The sequence below is a fragment of the Falco punctatus genome, assembly GCF_963210335.1.
Source record: "Falco punctatus genome assembly, chromosome: 1".
Taxonomy (NCBI): Eukaryota; Metazoa; Chordata; class Aves; order Falconiformes; family Falconidae; genus Falco; species Falco punctatus.
The window spans coordinates 110,587,580-110,610,717 of record NC_137580.1 but is presented as its reverse complement, the minus strand read 5'-3'; the positions used below and the strand labels follow the sequence as shown (position 1 = coordinate 110,610,717).

At 35.8% G+C, this 23,138-nt stretch overlaps 1 protein-coding gene across 7 annotated transcripts in view; it reads right to left on the bottom strand.

Annotated features, from left to right (window-relative positions):
- USP32 (ubiquitin specific peptidase 32) overlaps positions 1-23,138 on the bottom strand; it is a 93,020-nt gene that overhangs the window by 29,892 nt on the left and 39,990 nt on the right. For 6 of the 7 annotated variants that reach the window (XM_080382413.1, XM_080382414.1, XM_080382411.1 and 3 more), the window contains 8 exons: positions 19,816-19,921; positions 19,101-19,219; positions 15,649-15,808; positions 5,018-5,149; positions 3,385-3,492; positions 2,489-2,604; positions 2,042-2,104; positions 91-174 (listed from right to left, as the gene is read on the bottom strand). In XM_080382413.1, the coding sequence (XP_080238539.1) occupies positions 91-174; positions 2,042-2,104; positions 2,489-2,604; positions 3,385-3,492; positions 5,018-5,149; positions 15,649-15,808; positions 19,101-19,219; positions 19,816-19,921 (888 nt within the window). Of the gene's footprint in view, positions 1-90; positions 175-2,041; positions 2,105-2,488; positions 2,605-3,384; positions 3,493-5,017; positions 5,150-9,685; positions 13,604-15,648; positions 15,809-19,100; positions 19,220-19,815; positions 19,922-23,138 lie in introns of those variants that run through there. The other variant, XM_080382417.1, reaches the window with a different exon arrangement.

The following is a 23,138-nucleotide window of genomic DNA, read 5'->3' as shown; positions in this document are numbered from 1 at the left end:
CACAAATGCTGATGCTGCAATTCATGGCCACGCAAAAAGCTCATGAGTTAGCGACCACAATTTTCAAATTTAAATTTCCTCTAAACATACCTGAAAAAGCAGATTTAAAAATTCATTGGCAAGTGCACTCTTCACACTCCATATCTGGTAGTCCTCCAGAGTCAGGTGTCCAAGCTTAGTTGAAGGGAAGAGAATGAAAAGGGAAAGGAAAAAAACATCAAGCTATTAACCTATTTCTATTAAAATGTTAATTAAATGTGTCATTACAAGGCATGACAAAGCCAGTGATTTGACAAAAATTTGCATCTACCACTGATAATAAAATTTAATCCAATGAAAGAAGATAAAACAAGTTTTAGCACAACACATGTAACCTAGTAAACCAAAAAGCTTTGAGAGTACAGAGGACAAACTACACACAGGCTGTAACCTTTGCTCCAGCTCTCCATCATTCAGATTTAGTACTCATGCTCAACTGCAGTAGTCATACCTTCCCACACCACGAAACCATCAGAAGCAGTATGTGACTGGTCAGGGCAATCACTTTGCACGAAACAAGACTGAGACAATCTAAGACTCTGATTGTCCAAATAAGCTCTGCATATACAGATACTTGATCCATTCAGAAACCCACAATCTTCCTCTGTGGGCTGGGAAAAACTATTTTTGATCATCAAGTCCTTATGATCTTACCCTACAACACAAGTCCTATTGATTCTTAATCACTTGCAAAGTTACAGTAGTGTTACCACTGACCAGAGTCAGAGGACCTTGTGATTTTCAACCATACAGTGAATGGATCAAGCTAAATTGCTTATACTGTAATATAATTTATAGCCATTTTTACAGTAGTGGCAGTTACTCCACCTCTTCTTACAGACTATTTTCTCCAGAGTTCACACAGGTCAAAGCTAACATGCAAACAGAGGTTAAACAATTTATGTAATTACTGCACCATCAGCTCTTTCCATCACTACATTCATGATGCAACTATGAAAGATATTCTGAAGACTTAATCTTCTTTCCCAACTCTTTGTGGAAAGAAGACTGCTATACACTTTATTTTAAATGGGTCATTTATAAGGAACAAATAATAAAAACCTCAAAGGATGAAAGAAAGAGCTCACTGAAGCCATATTTTCTACTGCTTTGGCAATGAAAAAATTATAATAAAATATTTGCCCACCACTTTGTTGGAGTACAAGCAGGCAATACAACTATTCAAACAAGTAATTAAGCATTCCTAGACATTCTTTAAAGTTTTTCTTAAATTACTTAGTTTCCAGACACACATCTTAATTAGTGAAGTAAAGGATGAAATAATGGAAACAACTTCCACTATATTGTTTGCAGATGGTATCTTGAAAAAGCAAGAACTTAATTAAAGATTTACACACAGCTAACTATAAAGCACAATATAAGCTACTAAGACTTTTTTCTGTGTGTCACGACAGTCGTGACATGTCTCCATAGTTTCATGGATACTTAGGTCTGAAACAATATCATCATACTAGTTCACTGGTTGTATATAATGATACTGCAAACAAAGTAGTTTGAAAATGATAATGCATAAGTTACTACTGAATTAATACAGTTCTGTTCCAGCATAGGAGGTGTCTTTATACAGCATAAAGTATAAGGTAAGTTAATGCATTACCCCTTGTTTCACATGAACAAAGATCTTGCAAAAAAAAAACAAACAACCACAAACAGTTTCTCTAGAACAAGTCAAGCATCAGATTTAAAACTGGTATTAATTATGCATAGCAAAGCCTTGCAAACAGTATATGCTTCAAATTAATTTCATCTGGATATGTATTTTTGGTTTAGTGTCACGTATAAAAATGGCTTATAAAATTGAAACATGTTCTTTCTCTCACAGAACGTGGAAAATCTTAATGGAAAACTGACATTTCTTGAAAGAGATTTTTCTATTGACGCATCTGCTTTAAAGAAAGCACAAGATTTTACTTTCTTTTTTATAAATCAACTGAAGATACTAGGGTATAAAAATGACAAAGAAACAAGAGCAAATTCCTACCTTTGTGGTATCATGCATATTCAAAATATCTTCTACAATTTCAGATAAATCCATGTTCAATTCCTTAGCAAAAAAAAGGATTAGAAAACAAGAGTTAAATTCTCACAGCACTCTGGAGCTGCAAGTGTTTAAAATAAAAAATGTAACTGTAAGAAATGTTGATGATACCTCTATATAATTCACAACTGAGTGCTTCCAGACAGTTGCACTCCTGTACCTAAAGTTTCTTTATATGAAACAGACTACATTATAGTCAAATCATTCTGATTTGGTTAATGGCAGGTCAAAGTTAAGCGAGGCAAGTTACATCCAGTTATCAATACTCCTAAGCTAAAGTAGTTCAAAAGGAAGCCTGCATTTCACTGAAACCAAACAACATTCACATTCCTACTTTTGAGGATGACTTTAAGGAACAGAAGCAAACAAATAAAAACCGAAATAACGTACAGGTATTTTATCAGTACGGTTATCTTTCCAGACTTCCAAAAGTGCAACCACCATTTCTTTAAGTTCAGTACGAGACAACACACCATCCCGGTCAATGTCAAAAACCTTGAAGCAAACTGAGAAAAAAGGAAATTACTTTTTTATGTTAGAACTACACAATAACTACTTTTTATTTCTTGCAGAACGTAAGTCTGCAGAGTCACAAGAACATGATTTAGTGCTGACAGTTTTGATGAGGCAGGATGCATGTGTGGTAGTGAGGAAATGGAGCAGCTGTGTTTAATAAACTGAAATCTAGATTCCTGCAATTCTGTGCTGTGTTTTCTAATGTGACATAGCAGGGAACATATGTGCATCCAGAAATTTCCAGTGAATGATAGCTTTTAAGTTGCAGCAATATGGCTTTGGAAAAGTATGGCACAAAGGTATTTCAAAACACAAGAATCTTGCAGGGAGCCAGCTGAAAACCGAACAGTAAGCAAGCCAGAACATGCTATTAACCACAAGACAATCAAATAGGACATTCACTTGATATAACATATAATGAATAGATAAGTGTTTGCACTTTCTATACTGAGATACACATTTCAGCATCACAATGCAGGACAATGCAAAACAACTTCTGAAATATATTTTTTTCCCTGAAACATGTTGATAATTTATATGAAGCTATGGATAAGTTATAATACATACAGAATTATGTTTCATCATTGTTGATAGAAGGAAGCCCTGGTATTTAAAAATCCTTTAATTTTTTAACTCTTAAAGTCTGTCACCTTTCACAGACACACACTTGTTCAGCGGAAAATATTTCTAAAAAGGTGGAAACAACTAAACTTCACTGCTCAAACCAAAAAACTTCTCTAAAATTAACAGTTAACATTTTGCATACTTACACTTTTGTCTTTCTGCCAAGGGTCCCCTGCAACATGCTGAGAGCCCACAGGAAATTTCTTTAAAATCTATGTGATTGTCTCTGTTTTCATCAAAAGCATTAAACAAACCTGCAAACCACAAAAGCATCTCCTGTTACAGCATCTGGCTGAAACAGCTGACAATCATACTTTATATTTACATTAAGGGTTAATTGTTAACATCTGCAAAAAGAAGTATAAACACTTATGATTATAACTAATTCTTCTAAGTGTAATAAAGATATTTAAGCACTACTAAGACCATTTTTAAGGTGAATTAGATCACTCATGTATGGATAGACAAAGCCAGGGGCTGGGTCGGGGGGGGGGGGGGGGGGAAATGAAGAACTCTGAACCTTATTCTCACACCTTCCTCGTAATGCCTGATTTATAGACAGTACATCTAAACCAGTATGGCCAGGACAAGCATTTTACAAAAGCTAAAGGACCAAAATAGCAAAGGTACTCAGATGCCAAATGTTTCTGTTTTTCCAAAGCACCTGATAGAAACTCCTAAAAATCACTGAATACCATTACAAATCTGGCCCTAAGTGAGTGAGCAGTTTTAGTTACCAGTCTTCAAAGGATTTAAGAGTTCTATTCATTCAGCACATACTTTTTTTTAGCCCATAGATATTTTTTTTGGTGTGACAATGACTCAGTTGCACTATCCACAGAAGACATACATAATGACCAGAAGCCAATCAAGTTTAAGTTTCCCCATAGCACCTGTGTAAATTTATATCACTAAGTAGATAAAACGCACTTAAAAGCAAAAGGATGTGGGGATATATCCCTATTGAACTGAACATATGTTCTGGTGTTTTAACATATTGCATCCACTGCAAATAAATTTCCCATCTTCTAGTTACTGCTGCCACTTGTCAGCAAAGCTGACCATTCAGTGACAAAAAATTCCCACTCTAGAACTGCAGACAAAAACTAGCTGTAAGCAGAATCTTACTTCGTGTCCTTAAGTTGTTCAGTAAATGGCAATTAAACAATTGCAACCTCCAGTTATTACCAGAGTGGCTTCAACTTGAAAGACCAGCTTGGTTATTAACATGTCTGCATTGCAACATACACATCTCCTGACCAAGTCTTCTGAACAAAATCTTCCTTAACTTACACTATTAGGGAAGATCATTTCATTGACAGCATGATACAACTTCTGACTTGCATGCTGAATTGGCATTTCAGAGATGAAACACGTTTGTCAGTTTTGAAAAGGTCTCCTATTTTATCTCATTCAAGGACAGCAGTACATTTTGTCACTACAGAATCTTAAGGAACCCAGTGAAAAGATTTAAGCAACTACAGGGCAAATTATACAATCAAGTTCAACAAATTTCCTGACAACTAACAACAATGTAACACACAGAAGCATCACTTCTTTCGTCATTCCAGATTTCCCAACAAACAGAGATTGCTCAGGTATCTTTTCTCATTTTCAAACATTCAGAACTCAGTGAAATGAACATGTGTAATTTAAACTTAAAATAGATTTTAAACCAGGCCCCCTTTTAAAGCTGTAAAATTTGTACATCAGTAGACCGTCAGGTACTGAACACCACAGCATCATCACTTCCTTGTACATTTGACCAAATTTCCATACCTTCACTCAGAGATGGATGAATAGGAGGGGAAACTAAGGGGGCAAATGTTTCTAAATCAAAACGTCCAGTTCTTGATTGAGCTTTTAGCAGCCAGTATCGTTTTTCGAGATCGATGATGTCAGATTCTTCCACTGTATAAACAACAGAAGTAAAATAATATTTTGGTAGTATCTGGACTGCGTTAGAATTCAGTGCCAAATAAAAATGCAGCATTATTTTGTCACAAAGAGAAAAATTATGTTAATTCTTTTTTTAATGCCTGACACCCGCATATAAAAATTAAAAATATGAGCAATAAACGTCCAATATTACCTTCTTTATCTACAGAATCATTCACCATCTAGGAGTTCAACATTAAAAACACATCATCACAAGCACTTAGAAATAAAGAAATGAAATCCCATTGCTAAAGGCTCCACAGTCTTCATTTTCACATATTTCTTCCTGGTGAATTGAACAGGTAGATTTTACGTGCAAAATCTTACTTTCCCAAGGTATCCAGTATTCAAGTCCTCTAAAAGGATGTGAAGTAGCATTTAAAAAAAAAATCCCAGAACTTTTTTAGAATAATAAAAAAAAAATTAGGACTTGGCTGCTCTTGAAGAATTCCTATTTGAAATTTTTAGCCTTCTTATACAATAATAAGGCTAATTTATGTGACATTTAAACACTGTATCTCAGCAATAATTTTTTCCAAATATAGAATAGCTTGTTTTACTTTATTATTTATACTACAGATGCACTTAGAAACCCAGTCAACATTGGACAGTGATTATACAAACCCAGAAGACACTTTATACAGAGGAATTTACAAGCTAATTTAAAGAAGGGGGAAAACCCCAAACCCCAAAACCAGCAATGAGGAAAACAAGGTGCTAAGTAAAGGTAAAAAAAAAAAAATACAGAGGAAGAACTTGTGTTTTCTTTCAAAACATTACATAAAAACGTCAGTCTCCTTATGCTTTAACCTTTAAATAAAATAAAATAAAAAAAAAATTAAAAAATCATTACATTTCTGCTCAACAATACTTTTAACCTTTTTACATATGCAAGTGTGTCAAAACACTGCTTTAGGTCAGTGCAAATTAACTGGTTCTCAAATAGATATGTAATGACAAAGCTGTCTATATTAAGAACCACTACGTGTGATCCCATTCCCAGATGGTTCTGAGCCTTTAAATCCACGCCAGCTTTCTAATAGGTTTAACTTGAGCTATTTGGCCTGGTTTAGTCTATAGAAACAATAATAATCCTTTAAGGCTTAACAACGGAAGAGACCCAAAAAGAGTTGTATGTCAAATTGAAATTTTATTGATTTATTTTCTTATTTCTGTCATTGAGATTAGTAATTTACTGAGAATAGTAATTTAGCCTAAAAAAAACAACACAAAAAACAAAAGCAAAAAAACCCCAACAAAACAATAAACATGAACTAGTTGTCATTACCCAGCAGGCAATTCATATAATGCATCAAAACAAAAATACCATACCCTTATCAGCAGAAAGCTTGGAAAAATTTTAATGAAAGATTAATAACTGAAGCAGAGTTGAAGAAGTGGAAGGGGTTTGCAACTTCCCGCAAAATATTTTTAGCCAGTCTAACTAGAAAACTCACATCAGTGAAAACATCCTCCCTTCCCTCTGCCCATTCCGTACAATCACTAGACAGCCTTGTGTTGCAGAACCCCCACAGCCACGCAGGCGTCCTAGGGTCGCATGAAGCTAATGTAACTTCAGGCTGTGCGGAGAAAGTTTACCTTCCCCCTTAACCCCAGGCACCTGCCGCAGCATCCTGGCTTGCACCATTATCAGCTGTCGTGCACTTACATAGTGAGATAAGAGAGCTGGTCCAGAAGGAAAACCGAACTGTATTCCTTTCTCCTCTCCTCCTCCTTCCTAGATGAATCGATTCCCTTGTCTGCTTTACCATCTCCTGGCTCTGGGTCGTGTTGTAATCAGAATGGTGGAGTTGGAATGGGCCCCTTAAAGAGGCCACCTAGTCCCACACCACCCCACACCCCCTGGCAGCGAACAGGGACATCTTCAGCAGGACCAGGTTGCTCAGAGCCCCGTCCAGCCTGGCCTTGGATGTTTCCACAGATGGGGCACCCACCACCTCTCTGAGTAACCTGTGCCAATGTCTCACCACCCTCAGCACAAAAAATTTCTGAATCTATCCTCCTCTAGTTTAAAACCATTACCCCATGTCTTATCACTACAGGCCCTACTAAAAAGTCTGTCCTCAATACATAAGGAAGCAGGAATCTAAACATATAAAGGAAAATTATTCTACTAGAAATCAAGAAGGAGAAATGCAGTAGTTATGTCTTTGAAGATCAGCCTACAGAAATGTCATAGGTGCTTAGGACTGCCACAGATGTCAGCAGCTTCATGATCCTAAGCAGAACAGCCAAGCGACGTAGAACTGCATTTGGCATGTTCCAAGAAACACAGGGGTCTCTTCACGATTTAATGATGTACCTGCCCCAAAACGGTCAGCATGTCACCAGAGGAGAGAAAATCTACCAAAATACACTCTCACTCAGGCTTGTTGCCTCTAAAGGTATCAGGGTGCTACAGTACTGATATGAAAGAACTCGCAATACATGACATTAGGACTAGAGTACTCGTATTCCACAGGAAATACAAGGAAAAGTATATTCATGGAGTTTCAAGAACAGAAATAAACAAAAAGAAAAACAAGAAATGAAAGGTCAAAGATGCTTTATGAGACAGAACCTTAAGTACACAAAGAGAATCACAGTACTATGATACTACCTAAACAACTGCATATAAAGGGCAAGTTTGTACTGTCATTTAGAAGAACTGCAAATATACATTATTACTCTCATTAGCAAATACAAAAGCATTATGCTAACTCTCCTGAGCATGAGCATGTAAATCACTTTGTTTCCTTTTAATCTACCTTTGTGACTGGGAAGAATAACAAATGTGCTAGTTGCACTTCATTCTTGAAATGATGCCACACTAAGAATATTAAAAAAAATAAAGAAGGTCACATTGTCTTTACTGAAGAGTAAATCTGCAGAAACTTGCTTTCACTGGCAGGTGCAGTATTTACTTTTAGTAATTAAGAACTGAAAGATTGGTTTTTTTTCCCAGAGAACCTTTCTCAAATATCTATAGCAGAAGCTAGTTGTACTCCATTTTTTAAATTGTAATTCACAGATAGCTTCTACAGTGCTAATTTTATTGCTTTATTACATTAATCTCAGAAAAGAAAGGTTATCAGAAAGCATCTTATCTGCATTTCTGTCAAGCAGTGGTTGAAATTACATGATCTTCTAAAAGACAAAGAATTTTCAAATAATCATCTTCAAAAGAAGAGCCGATATAAGTGTTACATTGATATCATAGCCAATGCAGGTCCCCTGTACTGACTTGCTGCAGAAGAGCCTAACATTTTAGGAAGTAAAACTGACAAAGTAGTAAATAATATTCTTCACACTGATTAGACTCACACAACATAGTTTAAATACAAATAAAAATGTGACAAAAGAACACTTTTTGTTCATAGTAACAATGAATTGCAGCCCACTGCAATAGTTTCACTTACACAAAATACAGAAATATTTATTGGATTAAGCACACATGAAAGTTTAACTGTGCCGTTGAAAAGCCAGCTGTTACATAATGTGATTTCTACAGAGTGACCTCTTTGCTCAGAATCTTGTAAATCAGTCTCAGGATATATAATGTACCATCTATTCCTCCATAAACCCAAGTTAAAAGAAATCTCTTGTGATTTATGATATATACATATCATCATATTTGTTATTGAAGTTTAAATGAAGCATGATAAAAGCAGACTGCACTTTTATCCGAACATAATGTGTACAAAAAAAATTGCCATATTCTAGAGGGTTTACATTGGAAAGGTAAAATCTTTTATCCAAGTATAAAATTTCTTTCCTGATGCCTGTTCAAATCACAGCAGGAAGTATGAACTGGGCTTTCATTCAGTAGTTCAAATTTTAAATAATTAGGATTATTTTAAAGACGTATCTTATATAAAATATAGCCCCAAACATCAGAACAGAGTGGCTTTCTAGGCCAGTAAGTATTAATTTTTGTCAATTCAATACAACACGATTATTTGAGGTCACATGGAAATATTATGCACCTGTGAAATTTAACCATATATATGCTATTTTAGGTCTCTCTCATCACTTGTCCATTAAAAATATGAAAAAACTTCTGGATCTTTTGGCTCTGTAAAATTATCACTAGTATTTTTTAGTTCAATCTCTAAGAATTAGACAAGTATAATCAGTGAGATAACGTCAAGTACACCTCAAGCTACAGTCTTCATATTGTAAAGGAAGAATAGGTAAACATTTTCAGTAAAAATACGTATTTGAGTAACTCTACTGAAAAGAGTTAATTTAAAACCAGCTGCCACACTGTGATTGGCAGGCAGGTTGCATGTCAATGAAAAACACTAAAAAAAGTATCCTTCATTTTAATGCCATTCCCATGACATATCCACCCTTCCTAAATATTGCAGCAAGCCATGAATAATCCTGTCTTAAAAAAAAAAATATTAAACATGTGTTTTCATTTCAGTAACTGTTTATTACAACTCTTTATATGACCAGAATTAACTAGGCATTTCAATATATTTTAAAACTTTCATTTCTACCCACCTATTGGTACAATCCTCTCTGGTTCACAGCAGAAGCAGCATACCATATTCCCAACATTTTAACTGAAGCTTGCTTTGTTTTACCGTTTACCATGATATCCTCCATGCAAAACCCAGTGCCCAGCTGCCGAGGGAGCCCTTCATTGCGCAACGGCTGAGTCAGAACCAGAGACCAAATGACTGAACACCAAACAGGGTTTCTGACTAAGCACACTTGTTTGTCGCTTTCAAATAAACACACTGAAGACTCTGGGACCTGGGTACTGAGAGCTGCTTTGCAAGATATAAAATAGCCTGGGAACTAAGAGGATAACAAAGTGGCAAGATGCAGATTAAGTGACACTGAGGCTTTTTCTTAGTGGCCTGGTCTGCTGTAATACTTTCATCTTTCCTTTGTCCTTATGAAAAAAAAGCAGAGACACACAGAGAAGGGAATATTGTAACTTCAGCCAAGATCCTTGTTTGTGTCAGACACGACTATCCAGGTGTTTACCTAGCAGAACACAGATCACCAGTGCCTTAACATGAGAACATGTACAGAAGTAGTATTAAATACTGCAGTTCCTCTCAAAGTAAAAGTGTTCACACACTTGGAAAAAAAAATAGCACAGAATGAAATATGCTCTTAAAGGCACCTTTAATAAATCCATAACCTTCAGAATTGCTTTCTGTTGGCTTCCATGCATCATGAAGAGACAGCTTTTCAAGAGTGGATACCACAACTGAAGAGGGCAAGCACATACTTAATATCCAGACAGCCTTTTAACATGAGCAAAGTTAAGTGATCACTTCATTTCACTTCTCTTTTACAGACTCACATCTTCAGCTTACCATAAAGCCCTACAGGTTTATAAACCCATCTCTGCCAGAAAAGGTTACTTCCACAACATTCAGTTTCAATTTTATACTGTTTCAAGAAATCACTCTTCCATTTCAACCATGCTGTCTGGTTATCCAGGGCTTCTCTCATTTACTAGGCTAAATTAGCAATAACTCTATGTTCTAAAATATAATTATTGTACTGATTACACACTGTCTTAGCTGCATCTTGGTACGTAAGAGCTGTCAGAAAAAGCAGGAGCATTTTGATGAAATTTTCTGACAACTGAAGAGAGTCTCTTCAATTCAAAGGAGATTTAAGATGCTATTTAGTAAGAACTCAGTGACACAAAAACTGGGCTCCAAAAGAGTACAAATTACAGAGTCTGTCAGTTTGAAACCAGTAACATCTCTGACAAATGGGATTATTCTCCCCATGGACTGGAAACCTGAGCATGTAAGCCCCATCACATCACAACAAAATGACACAGCCATTAAAAAAGGGCAACCACCACCTATGTTGCCGCATCAGCATCTCCAGCTGAGTGAAGGAGACCAATGAGGTCTCACCTGGAGTCAGTATGACAGCAACCCAAGGCTGAGATGGAGCACCTTATCTGAAACAGACTTGAACTGGGCTCATTTTACTTTGGCAAAAAGTAAGACCTACTTTACAGGTAGGATGGAGTCAGTTTTGTTCTGATACTTAAAGAGAGTGCACACTACCCAGGGAAGGCAACAAAATTACATCCTCCAGTGGCTGCGAGCTGTGGTATTACTGAATTACCCCATTAGGACTTAAGAGTACCAGAGAAGATTAGGCATTTAGTTTGTAATTATTAAGCATGTATAATGATTTGGGGGAATATTCCCCTATAGAGAATTTTAGTGTTAGCAGTAGTCCCTGACAGGATTTATCTTTGATTTACATGCTTTACCATAGTGTTATTCAATACAATGGTTTAAAAATAAAATAGAATAAATTGAAAGGTACCCAATCATACTAAGAAACTGAGAAAATCCAAATGGCTGCTAGTTGGTCAGTACTCAGGCTTAGGAGAGACTCATATCCCTGAAACTGTTTTTTAAGAACAAAAGTCCAAGAGAAACTTAAGTTATTTTGGTAGCTTTCAAATGAAATGATTCATATTTATGATTTAAGTGAAATGGAACAAAATTTGATTAAAAGCAGTAAGTGCGTGCAGCTTCCTGTAACTTTAAAATTTCTTTTCTAATTATGTGTTGAGAAATATAATTAAAGTCATCTGCATACCAAAATAAATGTTATTTACAAATGAAAAATCAGAATTCCTTTGTTTCCCTGATAGCTTGGCTCATTAAACAAATTTAAATGGAGTCACTGATGCTTTGCAATAAAATGTTCGCTGTCTGTTCCTAAATCAATGTTAATAACTTCCACTATTTTTATCACTGCAATTTTCCATGTCCCTGACACATTATTCAGGATGTTTAACGGGAAGCCCACTGAGCAGAGGTAAGGCTTGGTAGGAGGATCTGAAGCTTGAGCCCGGAGAGGGCTTGCTGCAACCCAGCCAGAGTCCTGCAGCCAGGTAAGGAATTGCTAATTGCACCAGCAAGTTTCACAAATTAGTCTTCATTTTACAGCAGAAATTTTAAAATCTTCACTCTTTCACTGCATTCTGCTAACAGTGTTTGCCTAGGTTTACTAAACATTATTTCAGTAACTACTTCTCCCCAAAGGCAACCATTATCCTAGGTAGAAGTACTAAAAACAAGCCTTCATTTAGAGAAAAGGAACTGTCACAACAGCTCTTACTGGTTTACACATTCAGCTGTGTTAAGAATACTTTTGTACTGAATTTCGTACTTTTTGCTGACCTGATTAGACTGCAATTACTTCCAAGTGCCCAAGCATTTATCTTTACTTCTGCATCTGTTGTATGAGATTCCTATACTGTCTTGAATCACAAGGGAAATCATGGAATACATCATAAAGTATTTGTCCAGACCTGGGGGAGGCGGGTTAGTTCACCAGTTCATCTTCCTACTATCTTAAATTTCAGTTATCTGTATCTGTCATTTGAAAAGGATCGGGCTGCAGACATTGTAACACAGCACAACTACTTTCTGGTTTTCTTATTACAACATTTAACTGAAAATAATAAAAATGCAGTAAAAATCAATCTTTTCTAGAGGTCCAAACATAACTTTATTATGAGCTTTCCAAATTTGCTTAAGGATACTAAGTCTGTTGACAGTATGCAGTTTGAAACATTTTACAGAGTCAAAAATACATGTAAGTTATGTAGTTTTCTGAAATACAATTGAAAGCTTGACCTCAGACCTGACATGCACTTGAAGATTCAATAATCACTTCAAACATTCTCAAATATTTTATTTCAGGTTTTTAATCCTAGCAATGCAAAACTTGAATTTTCACTCAGTTCTACCTTCATTACACTCAGCCAATGGCTTGTAAAAGTAAGCTATCACTAAAGAAACAGAGAAGACCACCAACTACTAGAAAACACTGAATTTCTCAGTAGTCTGATGCAATATACAGCAAAAGAAAATATTTTTTTTCAGAAGTTAATTTTTTTCCCCCCGAGAACATAGGTTGTGTTGAAACACCCAGCAGAGACCCAAACTCTGCAAACATAATTCACAAGTCTTTAAAAATCTGGTAACTTCTCCAACAGAACATGTAGCCATATGAAGCAGCACATGGAAAAGAACAACCACGCATATAAGTTTCCTAGAAAAGAAAGAAGACTAAACACTTCCTTCTGTAATTTGGTTTACAGTATCAGATGCCACTATACACCAGAGTGTTATGAAATTACCATAAACCAACTTGATCATAAATTAAAACCAAATACAGGAGTATTGCTTTAACTTCTGACCTTAAAGTATGAGAAATTGCAAGATACAGCTAAAAGACGGTGAGCTGATATCAGGACTGGTACTTTCAACAAAGATAATGGCTATGCTGAGGTAGGATCACTGAGTCTGCTATGAAAATTCAAAGAGCAAGACAGTTGCTTCATGAAGGAGTCAGTATACTTAAGAGCAATTAAGCAAGAATTGAGATTGTACAGTTGAAGATGTTGAAGAGGCAACTGGAAGTTAAAGGGGATAATAATCATTAAACGGAAAACAGACTACACTCCTGCAGGTGTGCTCCGGGAAAGATCGTAAGGCTGAAATAGTAGCAGAGACACCATGGTTAGTTGATAGATCCCTGCAACCAAAAAGGCTCACATTTAAACTGAGATGCTTGATGCAATTTGACTTTGAGACTGATGAAGTAAGTGAGATTCTGTTAAGACAAAGGTAGGAGAAATTTGAGATGAAAAGATGAAAAGACTCTCTACAAAATGAAAAGAAAAAAACCCACCTATTACAATAGGAACAAGTATGACATGGAACCATCTGCACAATTTTTTTCCAAGAATTGGAACAGATTTTGTTCCCATTCATTTTTTTCTAATATGCTTCTCATCCAGTCTCCTTAATTTTGTTTTTAATTATAGCACTTCAGTCTTAATTTCTCCAATTCTTTCTTCAAAAAAGTTGAAAAAAGAAAGGCTTTCTTCTTGATACAAGAACATAGGTATGGGCTGGCTAAAATAGAGTATTATGCTCTTCAGTCTAAAGACCATTCTTTCTTGAATCATTTATTTTGCACATCCAAAACAGCTGGGAATACAGTTGAGGGCCTTGCTGCAGATGGTAACAGTAACAGATGTATCAAAAACAGAATAGCGAGAACAACATTAAATATGAAATAAAATCTATTAAAACAGTAGCTTTTTTTTATTATAAATCTCAGTTTCAGTATAAATAAATTTTTCACAAAATGCATAGTAGAAACTGTTGAGAAAAAGTTTCCATTTCAAAGCATTAAAAAAAAAAAAAGCAAAGCAAGCTCTGAGGTAACATCCAGAGGTTTAAGGTAAAGCTTTCTTTCAACACTTAGGGCAAAGGAGACTTGACAAGGTTGGAGGCATGGCAGATCTCAGTTTGATACAGCTGGAGAGATTTTTCCCAGGGCTGATGCCTAGGAAATTCAGAGGGTTGGTTGTTTTTTGCAGCATACCTCCTCCTCCACCTTGTCTATTAGACCTCAGAGTATTTAGTGGTCTTCTGTAACCTCCATGTCTACTGCAGTCTGTCATGTAATGCAAATAAATTACCTGCCTATAAACTTCTAATTTTATTATGCATTTTCATTTCAGATGGTCAGAACAGAATTTTAACGCTCAGATTTAAAACCAAGAGAAAAATCTGTATGTTGCTTTATTCAAGTAAAACACCCATTAAAGAGATTAAATGCCATGCTGACACCAACAAAGAAAATTATGAGAGTACATAAAATATAACTAGATTGCTCAAAGCACTTGACATCTCAATAGCAAACACCCTTCTTCCAGGGATACCAAAGTCCCTTAGATGCTTTACTGTAATGTACGCTTACATTATACTTGCACATCAAGTATAATTTATCAGCCTTTTGTTTTTACATTTAATTTAAAAAACAGCCGCTCCTTCTTTTACATTAATACAGACATGAGGAAGCACTTGTTCTTTGGAGATTATTCCTAAATGCAAATTCTGAGGAGGCTTCTCTTTAGTTAATTTAGTTCCCTGACTAGATCACATGCCAGGAATATTACTTATTCTACTGCAGAAAGCAGATGAAAAGGTAATACTTATTTTTGAAACTACCATTATTTTCAGAACCCTCAATAGTTTTACGATCTACTCTATCTATAAATATAATATAAAATGACTATTAATGTCAAGTCACTTTAGATAAATTTAGTATTTGTCAACAAGAAGATATTTTCCTTTTTAGTTTTTATTTTTCTTAATTTACTTGGTAGCAAACTTCTACTAAAAGAAGTGCTGTAATCTCAGTATTGTTATCTCTTAAAAATAATGACCTGCGGTGTCCTTGTACATGACAATGTTTTACATGTCACTGCACAAAAAGCAGAGAACGAGTTAGCACAGAGAAGAAATTTATCTCACTGAACAAATTCCACATAACTCATCACAGTAGTGAGGTTTAATGAACAACTGTGGAAAGGCAATAGTTTGTGTCTGTGAATTTCAAAACAGTTTTAAAAAGGCACATAATAACAAGCATCATTTACTTACAATGTGTGACTCCAGCCAGGGTTTGATAGAAGGTAGGGGTATCACTATCATCAGTGAGTGTCACATACACACCTCCAGACAGCAGCCAACGGGAAAACGTGAAAGCATCTTTGTTGTGCAACAGCCAAACCCTGAACTTCTCATAGTTTACCTTTTCACCCTTCAAGAAAAGTAAGAAAATGTGAGCTGTTTTTCTCTGCTTTCTCAGTGCCAGTAAACAGGAACCATCCAGCTGTATGAACAAGAACTGGGACAATCTCCTATAAAAATAAGTACTAAAATATTTTTTTTTTCTTTGGAGTCATGCCTGTTTTTCTATTTCATTCTGAAATACAGCACTGGGAAGGAAATTAGACTCCTCATCTCTCTCTGCATTTCAACCACCTACTCAATGTGGCCTTTGGAAAGTAATTTACTCTGAACCTCAGGTTAAAGGGATTAGATGAAAAATAATTAATTATGACTCAAAATAACAGAGGCTATTATTATGAATTTAAATTTATTACAATAGATAAAAGCACTTATGTGCCAAAGAACAGATGCTACAAAATCATAAACATTCTGTTATATCTGAGCAAGTATACAAACTCTTAATGCAGAAAAATTAGATTTCTGCATAACTAATGGTATGATTAATCGCTGCAGTAGCATGTCAATTTTTTGCCTCTATTGACCAAAACCCACTCTGGAGCGTACATGTGAACAAGACATTCACTCCTAACTCAGTCTCTCTTGCTGGATGTCTCATGGAACTGCCTGTTCAGAAATACACAAAACCCACAGATTCACAGAGTTTAAATGATGGAGAGGCTGTTTAAAGCATTTAGTTGAATGGTTTCCAAGCTGTGGCCATGAAATCATAGGGATCAGCAGACTAATTTCTACAAAACCTACAAAACTAACTAAAATAAAAGCAAACATCAGTAGCCAAACTTGTTAGATGGAGATCCTAATCTCCATGAAAATAAACAAGGGTCTGCAAAGTGAAAGAGGTTTCAAGTAACTGATGATTCGAACTTCCCTAATACCACAGACCATTAAACTTCACTGAATTATACCTTAACATAGTCTAACAATTTGCATTTGCCACGGACTATCTGCAACTGCAGAAAACTGAAAATCCACTACTTCCTTTGCCAAGTTGCTTAAATGGTTAATTACCATAACTGCTAAAACATTTGCTTCATATTCCAATTGTAGTGGATTATTTCAGGATCCAGATACTCATTCTTTTTATGCCTCTCTTTCCTAGATTAAAGTGTGTTACATTTTTCTCCAATACATACATGCAGAAACACCCCAATACTTCTACCATAGACTTCCACGTGGTTGTAATTCAAGGAAATCAAGCTGCGACATTGCTATTCCATCACCAATTTAATCTGTATCCACATGACTGACAGACAACACAGTCCTAACCTTCCTCTTACCAACACTGATTCTGACTCTTCATCCCTTCTCTTTTGTGACCACAACCACATTAGTGCAGTCATGTGGCAAAACAGATCTAGCTGAAAAATAACCTACAGGATTAGAAGCTACAGAAAAAGGGCTTACTTCTCAGCCAGATCAGTTTCCCAATCCAGTTCATCAAGGCATCATATAAATACTTGAGCCAGCACAAAGGCAGGAGAATGAGTGACAGTCAGGAACAGGGTAACTCAACAACATGGACTTTGCAGGGTTTAGCCCATAATGGAACCACTTGCTTAAGCAGAAAAACCTCAACTGCCAAATCAACAGAGAAGAAAAAAGCAGCCCACTTCCTGGTTTGGGGTTTTTGTTTTGGTTTGTTTTGTTTTTTCTCTAACGGTTTGGATCAGAGGCAAGATCATTTTCTTACTACCTGCTCCACTCTACTTTCCCTCTAGTTTTTGCACTGCTTTCTGTAAATGCAGCAAGAGCCATGCCATGTTTCACTGTGACTCTGCATCATTCCAATTGATTACAGGAACGACAAGGAAGAAGAGGGAGAGGAAAACTTTGGACAGGGGCTAAAAAGCATTTGAAACAAGCAATGTTTATAGCTGAGCCATGATGGAACTTGAGCAACCCCAGCAATATAGGTATCACTGAATTTGTTTCCTGTATTTCAGAAACAACAGCGAGGAAAACTCAGATTTTAAATCTTATATTTCTAGATGACTACATGCAGTAATTCTGAAGAACAGAAGTACCTATAAACATCATCCTTGAAAGCATAAACTCATCCACCATACGGCAGGAAGGAAGGCCCACAGCAGGAACATTAAACTTTCTCACTCTCCAGCAATGACCTAGTATGATTAACAGGCCAGTAAATCCTGCTGAGTGGGTTATTACACAATTTTCATTTAAAAGAAAAATCAATATACAGCATTTTCTTGAACAGGAAAAATGGTACGAAGCCAGATTGATACTTCTCTTCCTGCGAGTCTTCATAAAGTATTTCTGGATTTCTTGGACAGTGTGCAATTAAATTTTAGGGTACAATTCATCACATCATATTGATGGGAAATTATAAATAGGAAATACTGAAGGGGGTCAGCTCCAGAAACTGGACTGCGGTATACATATGATTTATGATTTCAGCCAAGAACGAAGAATGTAATCATAGCCTACAAAGCCAACACGATACCGCTGCCAGATTAAATGAGTCTGCCTCAGCCAATGGCCACAACCAAAGTTATCTTCAATGAAGTACAATAACATTGAAGGTAATCAGGTAATTTGATATCCACACATAAAGATTCTAGTCAATCAGTTTTTCAGTGGAATGTATAATAATGAGTAGATTTTGCTGATGTATAGTCCTCTGGTAACAAATGAAGTGACCAAAGCACAACCTGATAATTCATCAGGATCAGTAGTGCCAAAGAAGTACCTGTGAATACTTAGAAGTAGCAATAGCCTGTTTTAGAGGAGGATTTCAGCAAGCTTCATAAAGATTACATCTCTCAAAGCACCTGAAGCATAAATAAATGTTGTAGCTCCTGGCAGGCAGTGAGACAAAAGTAATACTATAAAACTATTATTTTTAAGCAACCACTGCTGGCAGGCATTTTTAAATCCAGGATGCAGATTTTCTTTCCCTTCTCAGGTCTGTGTTCTAGATTTCTTCCCCAATTGCAATAAAACGTTCACACTAATGAATAAATTTCCACTAGCAATATTAGTATTTAAATTTACTTGATAACATGATTACCCTTGGGAAATTATTCTTTTAAACTAGCACAGTAAGTACAGTACCATGGAGAATGCCTACATTTATATACCAAGCTGCTATTCACATCAATACAAACTACATGCACTATTACAACATAAAAAACTATGAGCTTTTACCCAATTTAACAAGGTCAGTTTGTTCCCGTACATGCATGAGCATGTATACATCAGAGAAAAAAACCCCAAACTACTCAATTTAATTTTCACTTTTTTTGTAAACGTAGTCGGATAAAACCTGTATGAAATACCTCAGAGAAACATTTCTTGAGTGACTCTGGGACCTTCCCATCAACCACGTGCAGCATCTTCTCCATCTCTTCACGGACAACATAACTCCCAGATTCATTAGAAAAGAGACTGAAAATGTCTGAGAAAGTAGAGATATGTTTAAGCAATTACAGTACTTACATTTTTCAAAGATTTTGTTTATAACTGGCTGAGAATGCCAAAGGCATTCTAGTGCAACAACTAAAGGACTAAAAACTTAGGTTGATTCAATTTCAATATAGCTCAACAAAGTTTAGGTTAAGAAATAGCTCCTTTTTCTTTTAGCATTGTCCACTAAACAAAAGGAAAATAAATACTATCAAGTCAGATTAAGAAAGAAGACAAAACAACAGAAGTCAGTAGGCAGATGCTTTCATTTGTTTTGAAAAATATCAGTGCTGTTCTCCTTCCTCTGCCCACATACAGCGATCAACAGTCTTTCTGTAGGATCCTAACATTTACATTCATGATGACTTACCAAATATTTCATTTTGGTGAGTACAGAAAACAAAAATGCACTGAATTTCAAAATATACAGCTTAAAAATGTCTAAAAATATTTCTACCTTTATTGGCAAATGTATTTTACATATAAATATAGGGACTTAGTATACCACAATTTGTTCGCTTTATATAAGTGTATTTTACACTCACTATTGAGTATCCCGTTGTTACTGTTGTAAGTTACATTGCTTACATTTTGCTTTCTCTTCCTCTCTGCCTCTTGTAAGAAGAACTAATCCAACTATCAAGTTATTGAAGTGCAGCCCCTTGGATATTCCTCCAAATGAACAGTAGATAACCTTAGAAGAATAAAATAGAAAAGTTAACCAGAAAGTTAACAGGGAGAACAGAGATGTCAGAACTAAAGCAACAACTTATACAGAGGGTCTGTCTTACTTGTTTTTTACACTCACCTCACATTCAGCTAAACACAGTTCTAATATTAATTCTGTTACACTTTGTAGCATTTCCAGTACCGATAAAATAACCTTGCCAGGATCTTTTATTTAGGGAAAAACAGGTACTTTTAATGAACAGCAATACATTTTAAAAAAAAAAAGTTAGAATCCTCCAATGAAGAGAGCTTCTTGCTTGCTCACTGGTGTTATTTCCTCAGACTACTTTATCAAGATAATAAAGATGAAATCTCCTCTGGATAGTCTCAAAACCATCAAGATGTTGTTGGAGTATCAAGTGTTTCATTACCCAGTCCCAGGAGATGCACTTCCAGTTAAGCCATCAAAAACTACTGCTTCAAAAAGATGTGACAGACAAAAAACCCCAAAACTTTCAGTCAGCTGTAACTTACTATCTTAACTTCACAACTGTTGCTAGAATGACCTTTCCAGTTTAGTACCCCACTTTAACAATAGCATTTAAATCTTTCTTCCAATAGAAAGGAATAGACATCAAGCCTTCTAGTCAGAAGTTACTCAAAGATCCACACCAGAGTAGCTGCCAGCACCAACACAGTCAGCGGAAGGGATGAAGTATTTACCTTTCTGCACACTTCAGCTTAACTCACTCAACAGCATTTTAACAGTGATTCAACAGTGATATATGAGATAAGAAGGAAGTAAATCATTTTAGGACAAACAGCAACTACTTTTAGTAAACAAGAATTACCAGCTCACTTATTCCAATATATTACTTCATCTTGCTTCCAATACTACAGAGCACAAGTGAAAATACGTATGCTGTATTGCTCTTCAAACACAGACTCCTGCAATCCCAAATCTATTCCTACAAGCACCAGTAGTCTAACAGTACCACAAGACAGAAATCTGCATTAGGTAGTAGAATTTAAAGCAGTTAGAACGTATCAATTATTCTTACACTGAAGAATTATTTCAATGTCTTTGTCTTATAATTTGATTTTCTTATACGTATCACAGTGAGCACCTAACCATAAAGGGAAAGCATTAAGTCTAGCTGATGGGGAGCTATTACAGTGGAAGACCAGAACGAAGTGATTTGTCACTGATCACAGTTTGGATAGCAGACTTATTTGCTGAACTTGGGTTTTATATAACTTTTTCAGGGGGAAAAATAAAGGAACAGAGATCAACTTCTATTAAGAAAAGTGTTATGCACATTTTAAATTGTATTTTCTTTGCTTGCATCTGAATTATGTTCTAAATAAACAATATTAAAACCAGGACATGCACACACAGTTATGCACTGCTTTTTAATTTTTCTCCAGTAAAGCCTTGAGTATAATCTTTATAGGAGAATTTAGCCAAATAGCAACAGCAGCAGACTTCAGAGGTCAACAGAGCTTCAGAATTATTGTGGCTGGATTCACTATTTTGTGTATCACCCACAAAGCAAAGTGAAGCATTAGTAAGCCATGGGATGAAACCCCACAGATCTTAACTACCACCCTCTATCTCTTTCCCCCTACCATCTGTTTTTAGATATATGAACTACAATCAGACACAATCCTAAACAGCTAAAGCAATATTTTTAACTTCTTTTGACCTCTTAAGCTCTGTTGTGTTTTTTTTCCCTTTGAAACTACAAACGCTTGCATAATAAACTTTAGGGGTTTTTTGCAAGCCTACCAAAGAAGCCATGACACATTGCAGCCCCCACAGGCAAAAATCCACCCATCTGCAGAATTAACACACTATTTATTTTTTTTTAAGCTTCCACCATAACCATCAGGAAACATTTACATTCACAGATGATTAGAAGGCAACAGTGAGAGATGGTATGTGCAACTGGAGTGACACTTGTCTTCTAGACTATTAGCAGTGCTGGAAAAAGTGCATGTTACTAACATTATCTTAAGTGTGTGACATCCTGTGAATCTACCTAACAAGTTACAGTTTTAAACACATCAAAACAATCTACTTTTAAACCATCATAAAACAAAATCACTACAGGGGTGTAGAAAATCTCATATCAATTAAGACTTCAGTTTTTAAGTTTAAAAGTCGTTACAGCACAAAATCTACCACTGTATGAGGAACTCCCGCAAACGGCAGAAATAGGATCATAAACCTACTGGATGTATCCAGTGAACACTCTAGTTAATAAATTTCTCTTTGAAAAAAACACGGGAATAATTCTAAACCAGATTTAAAAATATAAATCAAAACTACATTAAAGTACAATTAGAATTTTACCTCTTTGCAGACACCTACTGCCTACAGTTAATTTTCTTTAATGTACTTCCATCTTCTGTCTCTCTCAACACTGTAATTTAACTGCTGTTTTAAACCACTGCTAGCTTTTCCCCTGCCCCCAGCCACTCATTCCCACCCACACTCCACTTCCAACATCTACATTTATAAACATCTACAAACAAACATTCATGCAGCACAACTATGAATGAAATCAAGGGAGCCAACCTGGGTCTGAACTAACCATTTCTGTTATCAGGTTTCGTTAATCTAGCCCAAATTAGGTGACCTCAAGGTGAGAATAAGTAGCCAGGATTAAGTTGACTGAAACTGGTACAAAATAACTACATAAATGACATTTCAAATATTACAAGAGAACTTCTATACACTACCATGTGTAATCAAGTGCAGTCTGTTATCAGTTGTGCCCTTCAAAGGAGTCACAGAGCACAACACTACAACAAAGTGTAATAAGGAGGAATCCACTTCTCAACAGGCTGAAATCCCTTTGCAAAATGTGAATGCGTGTCTCCCAAAATAAGACCGGAAAAAAATTTATCACACTGATGCAGATCTATATGTCAGGAAATTGTTCACCAATGAACTAACAGCTGTCAATATTTGTTATTCTAACTGTAAGCTAAAAAATCAGTAAAGCACTTCAAAAGAATCTGTGTCTTTTATACCGATAAAGAAACATGTAGCAAAATTTGTTGCCAAAAAGGTTTATTTACCTTAAAACAAATAGCTGAACACTGGAAAAAGACGTAAGAGAAAGTAAAATCTTACCGCACTGTTAAAAAGAACAGCTTTTGAGATCATCTGCTGACCACTATTTGTTATTAAAAATGAAAATTTAGCTTCCTTAGCAGTTTAATCACTTTCAATA